Source organism: Mirounga angustirostris, unplaced genomic scaffold (assembly GCF_029215605.1).
Source record: "Mirounga angustirostris isolate CCGP_5_RB_7025 unplaced genomic scaffold, mMirAng1.0.hap1 SCAF_8, whole genome shotgun sequence".
Classification (NCBI taxonomy): Eukaryota; Metazoa; Chordata; class Mammalia; order Carnivora; family Phocidae; genus Mirounga; species Mirounga angustirostris.
The window spans coordinates 24399816-24412815 of record NW_026991716.1 but is presented as its reverse complement, the minus strand read 5'-3'; the positions used below and the strand labels follow the sequence as shown (position 1 = coordinate 24412815).

At 39.4% G+C, this 13000-nt stretch overlaps 1 protein-coding gene across 6 annotated transcripts in view; it reads left to right on the top strand.

The window, feature by feature from the left end:
* RIPK1 (receptor interacting serine/threonine kinase 1) overlaps positions 1 to 13000 on the top strand; it is a 41558-nt gene that overhangs the window by 1308 nt on the left and 27250 nt on the right. For 3 of the 6 annotated variants that reach the window (XM_045866453.3, XM_045866454.3, XM_064597265.1), the window contains exons 2-4: positions 8146 to 8363; positions 9165 to 9321; positions 12292 to 12429. In XM_045866453.3, the coding sequence (XP_045722409.2) occupies positions 8212 to 8363; positions 9165 to 9321; positions 12292 to 12429 (447 nt within the window). In that variant the 5' untranslated portion in view covers positions 8146 to 8211. The other 3 variants (XM_045866457.3, XM_045866456.3, XM_064597266.1) reach the window with 3 other exon arrangements.

Below are 13000 nucleotides of genomic sequence, written 5' to 3'. Positions count from 1 at the left end.
AAATCAAGGCACAAGTAACCTTTGGAACATAGAGTGACTTAGTAGTTGATCTGCATTTTGTAAACACCGGGTAGGTGCCAGAGGAAGGAGGAAATTGTAGTCAATCAACAATGTGGAAAACTGCAACTCTTCTAAACACAAAAAGTGAAGACTTTGTTTAAAATTTAGGGTGTATCGGGCGCCTGAGTGGCTCAGTCAGTTGAGTGTCTGCCTTTGGCTCTGGTCATGATCCCAGAGTTCTGAGGCCCGGTCCTGCATAGGGTCCTTGCTCAGCGGGGAGTCTGCGTCTCCTTCTCCCTCTGCCCCTCCCCCCTGCTCATTTGCGCTCTCTCAAATAGATGAATAAAATCTTTTAAAAAATAAATAAAATTTAGGGTGTATCGTTACAATTATTGTTAATAAAACAGTAATAATTATTAACTTTAATTTTCATTTTCTTCTTCACTATATTGAGCCGCAGAGATATGTTGCACTTTTTTTGGGGGGGGGTAGGAGCAGAGGGAGAGAGAATCTTAAGCAGGCTCCACACCTACTGGAGCCCCATGTGGGGCTCATTCTCATAACCCTGAGCCAAAGTCAAGAGTCAGGCCCCCATCCAACTTAGTCACCCAGGCTCCCCAATATGTTGCACTTTTAAGAATGTGAATATTAATGAGAATTAAGAAAAATTCCTAAAATATCAAAATGGCTAACTACTATTTGGTGCTTATTAATCCATAATATGTTAATACCACCAATATGATCTGGAATTTGAAAAAATATATATAGGTTCCCATGCTTTGGTTGGATGTTATACTCTGGCAAAAATGATTGACTGCATTAACCTGTAAAATACTGATTTTGAACCACATATTATGTTTTAAAAATTTAGTCTGTGCATTTCCCATGTTTCTGACTGTAGCATATTCATTTAATATAGGTGAGCAAAGCTATAAGATTGAGTCTTTGAATAGGATTTTAACAAAGATTATAGTTTGCTATCTAGAGAAGTTGCATGTGTTAGTGAATTGATAGTGGAAGCTTGAATGAAGAAACAAAAGTTCAGTGCCAGGATCTACCGCTTTAGATGAATCATTTAACTCCAGATTTTAGTTTCTTTATTTCTAAATTGGAATGATAAGAATAAAACTTACTTCATGGGGTCATAATGTGCTAATGTATATGATAATACCTGGTTGAACTCCTCCAGTCCTGTCCTTTGCTCTTCATTTGGTTCTTCCTTACTCAGAGCTCTTGTTTATCTGGGGCAAAGTATTAAGCTGTTACAATCAAAGAACCTTTGAGAAGTCCACATTGGATACTTGAGTAAAATCAGAGTTCTATTAGCAGGGGAAAGGAAGGCAATGATAGGTAGGCAACTGACATTTTCTGATTCTTGATGTATGATCATCATTGAAAAGTTGAAAAAAATAGTCTTCTAGCACTGAAAGGTAAGTATGAATATTTTAAAGTCTTTTTAAAACTTTTTTTATTAAAGTGTAACATAATCAATGTGAAATGCACATTTCATAATTGTACAGCTCTATGAAGTATCACAAAATGAACATTACCCAGGTTAAGAAATAGAACATTGCCATCATTCCTGAAAGCTCTTGTGTCTCTCTCCTCTCATTCACTATCTCTTGTCTTCTATCTTATAGTAACCACTATCTGTTAATATCAGAAATTAATTCTGCCTTTGTTCTTGGTATTATTATTTATTATTTATTTGTATTTCCCCCAGTTTTATTGAGGTATAATTGACAAACAAAATTGAATATAGATGTGAGTATTTTGATATATAGATTCATCCTGCCTTAGAATAAATTTTAGAAATTTGTGAAATTTCTTAAAATTGTCAGTTAATTTCAGTGGACAAAATTTGCTTTCCTGAGTCCCTGAATTAACATCCATTTATGAAAAAAACATTAAGAAATCCCATTAAAATGGACACAATTACATTATTAGTTGAAATTAGTTATCTAAGATGATGTAAGAGGGCAGTGTGCTTTCGTTAATTACTCTGTAACATGGCTTTATAATGTGGTTTTCTGCCTGCCTACATTCAGTATTTTTGTGACTGTTGGGTATCTAAACCACTCATAAGACCTTCCTAAGATATTTGGTACTTATAAAGTTGAATTGTTCATGAGAAAAAAAAGGAACAAAAGCAGTAAAAGCAAAAGAAGTCACTGGGAACCATGCAAGAAGTGCATAAGATTAAGGTCAGACTAAACCAGCAAACTCCAAGACTGAGAAGAGAACTGATTTGATCAGGAGCCAACTTCACAAAGTGCAGTGGAATCACCAGGAGGCCTCCTTCCCCCTGAGGTCCATTATGCTGGCAGGAGGCCCTCCAAATCCTAGCTGGTCCTGGCAAATTCCAGGAGACAAGATCTTGGCTGAAGGAGAGAGAGCAAGTAGAACTCCTCAGAAAAGTTGAAATCTTATACTCAAATGGCATATTTCACAGTTAATAATTCCTTCCTGTTTCTTTACTCTGTCTGTGAGCCTTTTTTTAAAAGGTCATATACAACAGTATTTTCGAAAACTGCTAGATGTATTTCAGAGTATAGATGGGCTATAACTTATTCTCTCTTCTCTGTATGTAAATTGTTTTATATGCTTTTGCCGTTCTGTATAATGTTGCCAGGACCATCATTGTCAATAATCTATCTCAGCATCTCTGATTTGATTAAAGAAATACTGAGTGAAGTAATTATTGCTTTTAAGAAATGTTTTATTATAAATGTAATTTATGCTTATTGTAGGAAATTTGGAAAATGTAAAACTGTACAGAAGAAAGTAAAAATCACCCTACTATCCAAATAATCCTTGCTAACATTTTGGTATCTTCATTTTTTTTTTCTGTATGTATATCTAGCCATCTCCCTGTAAATGTGTTTTTTATTTTTACCTATAACTTTGAATTGTTATATGATATTCCATCTTATGAATGTCCTGTAATTCATTTAACTGTATCCTTTATTTTTGGACAATTAAATATTTCTTTTTAACGGATAATTATCCATTTAATGATCAACTAGGACATATGGAATCTTCATTGTTTCCTATATATAATGTCTTCTGCAAATAGTGACAGCTTTGCTTTTTTCTTTCCAATTTGGATACCTTTTATTTCTTTTTCTTGCCTTATTGCTGTGGCTAGCACTTCCAACATTATGTTGAATACAAGTGGCAAGAATGGGCATCCTTGTCCTGTTCCTGATCAGTGCTTAGGACAAAACCTGCCATATGTCTGGTTTTGTCCTAGGCACTACAGACAGTGTACAAGATAGTTTCCTGCATCCTGTATAATTAATTAGAAATAATTCTCAAATTACAGCTATCTTAACTGTTTCAAGGGAGAAGTAAAGGGTGCTATGAAAATGTCTAATGGGAAGACTTAGGATGGCTTCCTTGAGGAAATGACATTTCATTGAGACCTGAAGGATGAGCAGGATGAGCCCAGAGAAGAATGTGCCCTCAGAGGGTTGTAGGGGAGAGTGGAACAAATTACTCTATCTCCCCCCACCCTACCATCACACAAGGATGGATCAGTAGAGAACTGCTGAGCAGAGGATCCCAGCAGCACAGTGGCATTCTCAAAGCCCATTAAAATGGGAGAAATGTGGATAAATGTGGGCAGCTGGTCCAATCATAGCCAGAACCCTTAAGCAAGCAACAAATCTGTTTTCCTTTTGGAAATGAGGAAATTGAGGCTTATGAAGTTACACAAGTCATGGGGCTAATAAATTACAGAACTAGAGTTCATACTCAAAAAAGAAAGGCCTGTGCTCTTTCCACAGTAACGTGGCTCTGCTACCTCTCCTTCAATGCCTGCGTCAGACCATCACCACCCTCTGCTTCTCATCTTCATGCCCTTTCTCTGGGTAGCCTCCCCCGCTCCCTGTCTACCCCATACATAGATGTGCTTCTTTCCAGAGGGTGATTCCTCTTGTTTGGCAATGTCTCATGTTACAGAAAGATGGTCCATAGTGTTGTCTACTGTGCTGATATGTGAATTTTGTTGGAGTGACACGGTCTACCCAGAGCCTTTGTACAAGGTGCAGGTGGTAACCTGAGCCAGAGTGCCACAGGCCACTACGCAAGACCACCATCAGGCCAGGCATTTTCAGAAATCCCTCAGGTGCTTTTCTTTTTAAACTTCCTGCCTCACAATATTTTATTATGAAAAATTTCAAAGTGAAAAATTCAAAAGATTTTATACCCACAGCTAACATCATACTCAATAGTGAAAAGCCAAAAGCTCTTTCTCTAAGATCAGGAACAGGACAAGGATGCCCACTCTGTTTTTTTTTAAGATTTTTATTTATTTATTTGACAGAGAGAGACACAGCGAGAGCAGGGACACAAGCAGGGGGAGTGGGAGAGGGAGAAGCAGGTTTCCCATGGAGCAGGGAGACCGATGTGGGGCTCAATCGACTGAGCCACCCAGGCGCCCCAAGGATGCCCACTCTTGCCACTTTTATTCAACATAATATTGGAAGTTGGGGTGCCTGGGTGGCTCAGTCGGTTAAGCGTCTGCCTTCCATTCAGGTCATGATCCCAGAGTCCTGGGGTCAAGTCCCGCATCAGGCTCCCTGCTCAGCGGGGAGCCTGCTTCTCCCTCTCCCTCTCCCTGCTGCTTCCCCTATTTGTACTCTCTCTCTCTCTCTGTCAAATAAATAAAATCTTAAAAAAACCCATAATATTGGAAGTCAGAGCCACAACAATTAGGCAAGAAAAAGAAATAAAAACATCCAAATTGGAAAGAAAAAAGCAAAACTGTCACTATTTGCAGAAAACATGATAAAATATATAGGAAACCATGAAGATTCTATCAAAAAACTATTCGAATATATGATTTCAGTAATGTTATAGGATACAAAATCAAAATACAAAAATCCACTGTGTTTCTATACAATGAGCTACCAAAGAGAAATTAAGAAAATAGTTCTGTTTACAATTGCATCAAAAGAAAAAAAAAGTGCCTAGGAATAAATTTAACTGAGGAGGTGAAAGATCTGTGTACTGAAAAATCCAGGATATTAAAGAAAGAAATTGAAGAAGACACAAGTAAGTGGAGAGATATTCCATGCTTGTGAATTGGAAGAATTAATATTGTTGAAATGTCCGTACTACCCCAAGAAATATACAGATTTCTTATTTTTTTTAAAGATTTTATTTATTCATTTGAGAGGGAGAGAGACAGAGCACAAGCAGGTGGAGAAGTAGAGGGAGAGGGAGAAGCAGACTCCCCGCTGAGCCGGGAGTCCGACGTGGGGCTCAATCCCAGGACCTGGAGATCATGACCTGACTCAAAGGCAGACACTTAACTGACTGAGCCACCCAGGCACCCTGCAATATACAGATTTAAAGCAATCTCTAGTAACATTCCAATGGCATTTTTCACAGAAATAGGACAGTCCTAAAATACATATGAAACCACAAAAGACCCTGAATCAGCAAAGCAGTCTTGAGAAAGAAGAACAAAGCTGGAGGCATCACACTCCCTGATTTCAGACTTTAATACAATGCTACAGTAATTAATATAGTGTGGTATTGGCATAAAAATAGACACATAGATCAGTGGAACAGAATAGAGAGCCCAGAAATAAACTCACATGTGTGGTCAATTAATTTACAATAAATAAGCCAAGAATATATAATGGGAAAAAGACAATCTCTTCAAGGAATCGTGTTGGGAAAATTGGACAGCCACATACAAAAGAATGAAGCTGGACCACTATCTTAAACCATACAAAAAAATTAACTCAGAATGGATTAAAGACTTGAATGTAACATGCCCACTCTTTTAATAACCATAAAGCTTCTAGAAGAAACCATGGGCAGTAAGCTCTTTGGTATAGGTCTTGGCAATGATATTTTGAATCTGACACCAAAAATAAAAGAAACAAAAGGTAAAATAAACAAGTGGGACTACATCAAACAAAAAAGCTTCTTCACAGCAAAGGACACCATCAACAAAATGAAAAGGCAACCTACTGAATGGGAGAAAATATTTGCAAATCATATGCTGTTAAGAGCTTAATATCCAAAATATATAAAGAACTCATACAACTTCATAGCAAAAAAAAAAAAAAAAAGATTCAACTAAAAAATGAGCAGAAGATCTGAATAGACATTTTTCCAAAGAAGACATCCAGATGGCCAACAGACACATAAAGAGATGCTCAGCATCACTCATCATCAGGGAAATACGAATCAAAACCACAATGAGGTATAACATCACACCTCTTAGAACTGCTGTTATCAGTCAAGATAACAAGTGTTGGCAAGGATGTGGAGAAAAGGGAACCTTTGTACACTGCTGGTGAGAATGTGAATTGTTTTAGCCACTATGGAAACAGTATGAAGCTTCCTAAAAAATTCTGAGTATTTACTGAAAACAAAAACACTAACTCAAAGAAACATATGCACTCCTATGTTCATAGCAGCATCAATTACAATAGCCAAGATATGGAGATAGCTTAAAAGTCCATCAGTAGATGAATGGATAAAGAAGATGTGATTTATATGTATATTATTCGGCCATAAAAAAGAAGGAAATCTTGACATCTGTGACAACATGGATGGACCTTGAGGGCATTATGCTAAGTGAAATGTCAGAAAGACAAATACTGTATGATCTCACTTATATGTGGAATCTTAAAAAAAACCCAAAAACTCAAAAAGCTCATAGATCCATAAAACAGATTGGGGGTTGCCAGAGGCAGGGGCTGGGAGAAATGGGTGAAGGGGGTCAAAAAGTTTTAAAAAATTTAAAAATCACAAGCTATAAAAGGCAATGTAGTACTCTGGGTTGGATCCTAGAATAGAAAAAGGGAATTTGTAAAAAAAATGAGTAATATCAGAATCAAGTAGGTTGTCTAGTTATAGTAATGTACAGTGTTGACTTCTTAGTTTTGTCATATGTACTATTAGAAACTGGGTGAGGAATATATGGGAAAAATTAATAAATAAAAATAGAAATGTAGAAACAAATTTTTAAAGATTTTACAGTGAACTTTTACGTGTCCACCATCAATATTATTTTATTTGGCCTGCTTTATCACAGAGTATCTGTTTAACACACTCTTTATCCACCAGTCTGTCTGCAAAGTAAATTGCAGATATCAGTACGCTTCCTCCTAAATATTTTCAGCATGCACACCACTAACTAGAGTTCAGTATGTTTACAAATTTTTCTTTTGATGGAAGATTTGCTAAGTATTGACAAATGCTTATATCTGTGTAACCCTAACCCTCACCAGGATGATAGAGCATTACCATCACACCAGAAAGTTTCCTCATGCTCCAAACCATGCAGTCCTCACCCTGTCCCTGGGCAACCTGTCCCTGGAAAGGTGCTCCTTTTCCAACATTTCCATCTTCTTGTTGGAGAACTTAACATAGATGGAGTTATACAGTATGTATTCTTTTGTACTAGGCTCCTTTTATTTAGCATCTTTTGTGACTCATCCACATTGTTGTGCATATTGGTAGTTCGTTGCTGAATAGTAATCCATTGTATGAATATACAATCTTTTTTTTTTAATCCATTCTCCTATTGATGCATCACTGTTTCCAGTTTGGGGCTATCATGAATAAAGCTGCAGTGAACATCATAGAAGTCTTTGGGAACATATATTTTCATTTCTTTTGTGATTAGAATTGCTTGGCCATAGTTTAGGTGTATGTTTAGCTTTATAAGAGACCTCCAGACCTTTTCTCAAAGTGGTTGTACCACTTTATATTCCCATTCACAATGTATGAGAATTCCAGTTGTTTCTTATCTTCCCCAGTATTTGGTGGTATCAGCCTTTTAAATTCTGGATATTCTGGTAGTTGTGTAATGGTATCTCAATAAAAACCCCATGGGTTTTTACTCTTCAGTTCAGTTTGGGGAAAATGAATGGAAGAAGGGAAGAAGGAGAAGCAAACAGTTCTGTTTTGAGATTGTATACACTGTAGACTTCATAGCACTTATATACAAATTCTTCAAATCCTCATCCTTTACACCTATTTTTTTTTTAGATAATGCGTTGTTTTTATATTCTTCAAATTCATTCTTTTTGTTCATAATTATTTAAAACTGTTATTTTCTGAGAGTATTCAATAGTCTAATTACCTGAAATTCTTTGGTTTTGTTTTGTTTTACAGGGCACAGCTCAGGGGGAAAAAGTGGTGCATTTCCGGACATTCTGAGGGTGCACAAGGAAACCAGCCATGTCCTTGGATGACATTAAGATGAAATCTAGTGACTTTTTGGAGAAGGAGCATCTGGACAGTGGGGGCTTCGGAAAGGTGTCTTTGTGTTTACACAGATCCCATGGACTTGTAATACTGAAAAAGGTGTACACAGGGCCCACGCGCACTGAGTGAGTTGGGAGCAGAGGTGGGTGGGCCAAATTACGGGCTGGCCATGGGAAGAATTACTGTGGAGGGCCAAGGCAGGGCAGTGGATAAGCATGGCCCAGGCGTTAGGAGACAGACCGCGGGGTGTCAGCGGGCACACTTGCTGTCCCATAACCCTTCGAGCTGGTTATTACTATCCCCGTACCACTAAATGAGGATTCAGAGGCTGGTTGGCAAAAAGTCCACAGCTAATAGACAATGGAAGAGAAGCGAAGGGAAGGAATTAGGGAAGGGGAAGGAGATGAAGAGTGATGAGGGAGGCAATGAGAAGACAATGGGAGGGGTCAGTGAGATAGACTTGCCTACTTGCTGCACGGTTTTGGTGGGGACCAGCCGTACCTATAGAAAAACAAAATGTAGGCCATTTATTAGAGGTTCCAGAAGCCCTCTCTTTAAAGCAGTTGGTGGACTTGTTTTACTTCCCTCTCTTCTTGCCAGAGTGGTTACCAAGAGAGGTGAATTTTCTGTTATGCCATCTAACACAGCCCTTTGTCCGGCTGCCTCTCCTTGCGGCTCTTCACATACTTTGCATTCATTCGTTCGTCGCTCTGAGATTTCTTGAGCGCTTGCTGCCCATCACTGGGAAGGAACGAGAAAGTCCTGTGCCTGCGGACGCCCGTTGTCTGGGCCTGGAGGAGATCAGTACATGCACAAGCTCCAACACCAGCATGTGATGCGTGGGAGGCGCGTACTGTGTTTCTTGGGGGCACAAGGGACAAGGGCGCAAACTCCGCCCATGTTAACAGCACCTTTCTGTCCCGCAGGTACAACGACTCCCTCCTTGAGGAGGGCAAGATGATGCACAGGCTGAGACATAATCGGGTGGTGAAGCTCCTGGGCGTCATCATGGAAGAAGGGAGCTACTCCCTGGTGATGGAGTACATGGAAAAGGGCAACCTGATGCACGTTCTGAAGGCGGAGGTAAAGAGGGCTTCGCTGTGCGCTGGACCCGCACCGTGACCCAGGCATCGCTCATCCGTGATGGTGCTCGCCATGGTGTTTGTTCTTTTGTAGCTTGTTGGTGTCAAATAACCCCCTTGTGAGTTGCTACATAGTGTGGATTTTCTGAAGTCAATCCCTGGTGAAAATGTCCTGCCCAGAAGGTGGTCTTGCCTTCCTGTCAGTCCTTGTAGACAGCTGTCGTACCCCTCACCGGGGGGAGGTCCCCCCACTGTCTTGGCGTTGTAGCTGGCTCTGGTCAGCACCCCCAGCATCCACAGTTGAGGGATAGGCATTGTCTTCCTGAAGGCCGCCGTCTGACGTGAGGCACATGCCTCCTGGGTGTGAGCTGACTGATTGACTGAAGGATGTACACTAGACGTGACTGTAAGTGGAAATGGAATATTAATGATTGCTCTTTGATACCACTTGAGAAAACTTAGAGGCTAAATAGAGAGCATTAGAGGCAACAACACTGGATAAGACTTAAAATAAGAAAAATTGTTTATGAAAACCACATCACTGTAATAAAGCATTTTTTAGAGTTTATCTACCTATTAAGAGCAAGGCCTCCTGCCAGTTGCTCAGGAGGCAATGGCAAATAGGACACAGACACGTACCACGAACAGATCAGGAGGGAACGGTGTGGCCTCTCGGTGTTTCAGTAGACATCTCCCAGCGAGCGTGCTGTGGGAACACAGGGGAGAGGCCCTCACTGCAGTGTGGAAGAGATGAGAAGGGATTCCAGAAGGGGGATGCTTGAGCCAAAGCCTGAAGGACAAGCAGAGAATTAGGGGATATGTGTTCTGGGTGAGAGAATAGCAAAGGAAAGAGAATATGCCAAATTTGGGACACCGCAAATAACTGGATTTGGCCAAAGCATAGATTGCATCTGGGAGTGGTGGGATGTGGCAGTCTGTAGGGCAGATATCCCCCCTTTTCCCATCTCCCTCACCCTACAACTGCCTGAGGTTATGTCCATTCTTCAGTTCTTCTAAGCCCCAGACATCTCTCACAGACACATGTGGGAAGGGTAAGGGATGTTCACTTATACACGTTGTGTTATAATTGAATGAGACTGCTCTTCTCGCCAAAACTAGGTTAGACCAGCTGTTGCATGAAGTAAGTAGGCATTTTGATTGGGAAATAAATCCTGTGCAACAAGAGGCGTTCTGCTGGATCAGGCGAGGATAAGGTGGACTAGTCTGGGCTCCAGAGGAATTCAGGAGGATGTGAAGGAGAAAAGCAGAAAGGGGAATGAGAAGGGGATTTCCTTCTCAGAATTTTTTCCTACATCCAAGGTATACCAAGGAAGAACGGAAAATCTCTGGCTCTTTTTTGGATGGTGGTGATCAGACTACCAATTCAGCTACATTATGGGTTTTAAATATGGTTTGGGGGGGTTGACTTGGGATTCTAACTTCCATCATTTAAATTTTTGTCCTGTTTACCAACAACCAACATATACATAAATTTTTAGGAAACAGCCTGTTTGTAAACTAGAGACTGCACAAACACACACACACACACACAATGTGCATTTTTCAGTGTTAAGCAAAACTAATGTTTTGGAATTCTCTATATTAACGTTGATATTTATGTAACTAGAATACAATTGTTAAGTAAGAATGACTTGTGAATTTACAAAAACCTGCTGAAGTATCTGATACCAAATTACCAAAGAGCTATTAAATTCACTTCCACATTGTTTTAACATCATGATATCTCATAGGTTAATCTTTACATGTTTGCAATCAGTGTGAGCATGCTGAGAATCTCTTGTATTCTTTTTTCTCAGTATTATTTCATATACACACTTCTGTGACATTGTTCACTCATTTAGTATATAGTAGCATATATTAATGCACTGTAGAAAATACCTGTTTTTTGTTTATTTATTTATCCCTTCATTCAACAGCAATTCTAGGCATTGTGCTAGGTAGTAAGGATGCATATTATAATCATCATCATCATCATGTTCTGCTCTCAAGGGGCTTAATTTTATAGCATTTTAATATATTACCATATTGGCATGAATGTTTTATTTTTACATGGCAGAATACAACATTAATACCCTTAGCATGTGGGATGAAATCTTTCTTTAAAAGGGGGCTTCTTTTGGGCGCCTGGGTGGCTCAGTTGGTTAAACGACTGCCTTCGGCTCAGGTCATGATCCTGGAGTCCCGGGATCGAGTCCCGCATCGGGATCCCTGCTCGGCAGGGAATCTGCTTCTCCCTCTGACCCTCCCCCCTCTCATGTGCTCTCTGTCTCATTCTCTCTCTCTCAAATAAAAAAAAAAAAAGGGGGGGGGCTTCTTTTAAAATGATGGCAGTGCTGCAGAGCATGATAGAAGGAATCCTGGTAACTACAGATGGTCCCCAGCTTATGGTTCCACTTATGATTTTTTCACTTTATGATGGTCAAAAGCAATGGGCATTCAGTGGAAACCGTATTTTGAATTTTGAATTTGGATTTCTTCCTGGGCTAGCAGCATGCCTTATGATCCTCTTTCATGATGCTAGGCAGTGGCTGTGAGCCATGTGATCACATGGTAGACAACCGATATACTCACAACCATTCTGTTACTCACACAGCCATTCTGTTTCTCACTTGCTGTTTAGTATCAGTCAATTACATGAGATAGTCACCATTTTATTATACAGTAGGCTCTTTGTTAGATGATTTTGCCCAACTAAGGCTAATGTAAGTGTTTTAAACAGATTTAAGATAGGCTAGGCTAAGCTATGATGTCTAGTAGGTTAGATGTATTAAACATTTTTGAATTATGATATTTTGAACTTATGATGTGTTTATTAGGCCATAACTCCATTGTATGTCAAGGAAGATCTGTATATCCTCAGGTTCAGACCCCACTACTCTTGAATAAAACAGTGGCTTTGGCCTATTTGACTTACCTTTCCATTTCATAGACTTAATGTCACTTGTTTTAGGTCAGAATCCCCCTTTCTGTAAAAGGAAGGATAATTATGGAGACCATTGAAGGGATGTGCTACTTACATGGACAAGGCGTAATACACAAGGACCTAAAGCCTGAAAATATCCTCGTTGATGATGACTTTCACATTAAGGTAAGTCATGATCTGAAGGTTTCTAGAAGATTGGGGTGATTTTAGTTTTAATTCTTCGCTATAAATCCATTTTGTACATGGTAGACCCCTAAAGGAAGATCTCACTCAGCTTAGAACTGAAGACAGTGGTGCTGGAAGATTCTGCCACGGATTGACAAGAAAGATGCAGACTTGATGGAATTCATATTATTTACTTATTTATTTATTCTCATCTACATTTTTTATCAGTTTTTTTTTTTTTTAACTGTAACTTACTCCATTGTAGTAAAGGGAACAAGGGGAAGAGATTTTCCTTTTGTTCACTCAAGAGCAGATTTAACGAGGTGGAACGTCACATCTAATTGGTTTTGGCAACAGGAATCCAAGCACGAGAATCTGAAAGGGGAAGCAGCATTTGGGGGAGAACTCAGGAACTGCTTACGCAGGCATCCTTTTACTACAAGATTCTGCTTCTAACACTTCCTTCTAGTCTTGGACAGATTTTTATTCCTATGACTTTGAAAGAAGGTTCCTTCTTTACATTAATAACATTTCTTATGTATCTCTTATGTTAAAATCTGGGGACTTTGGA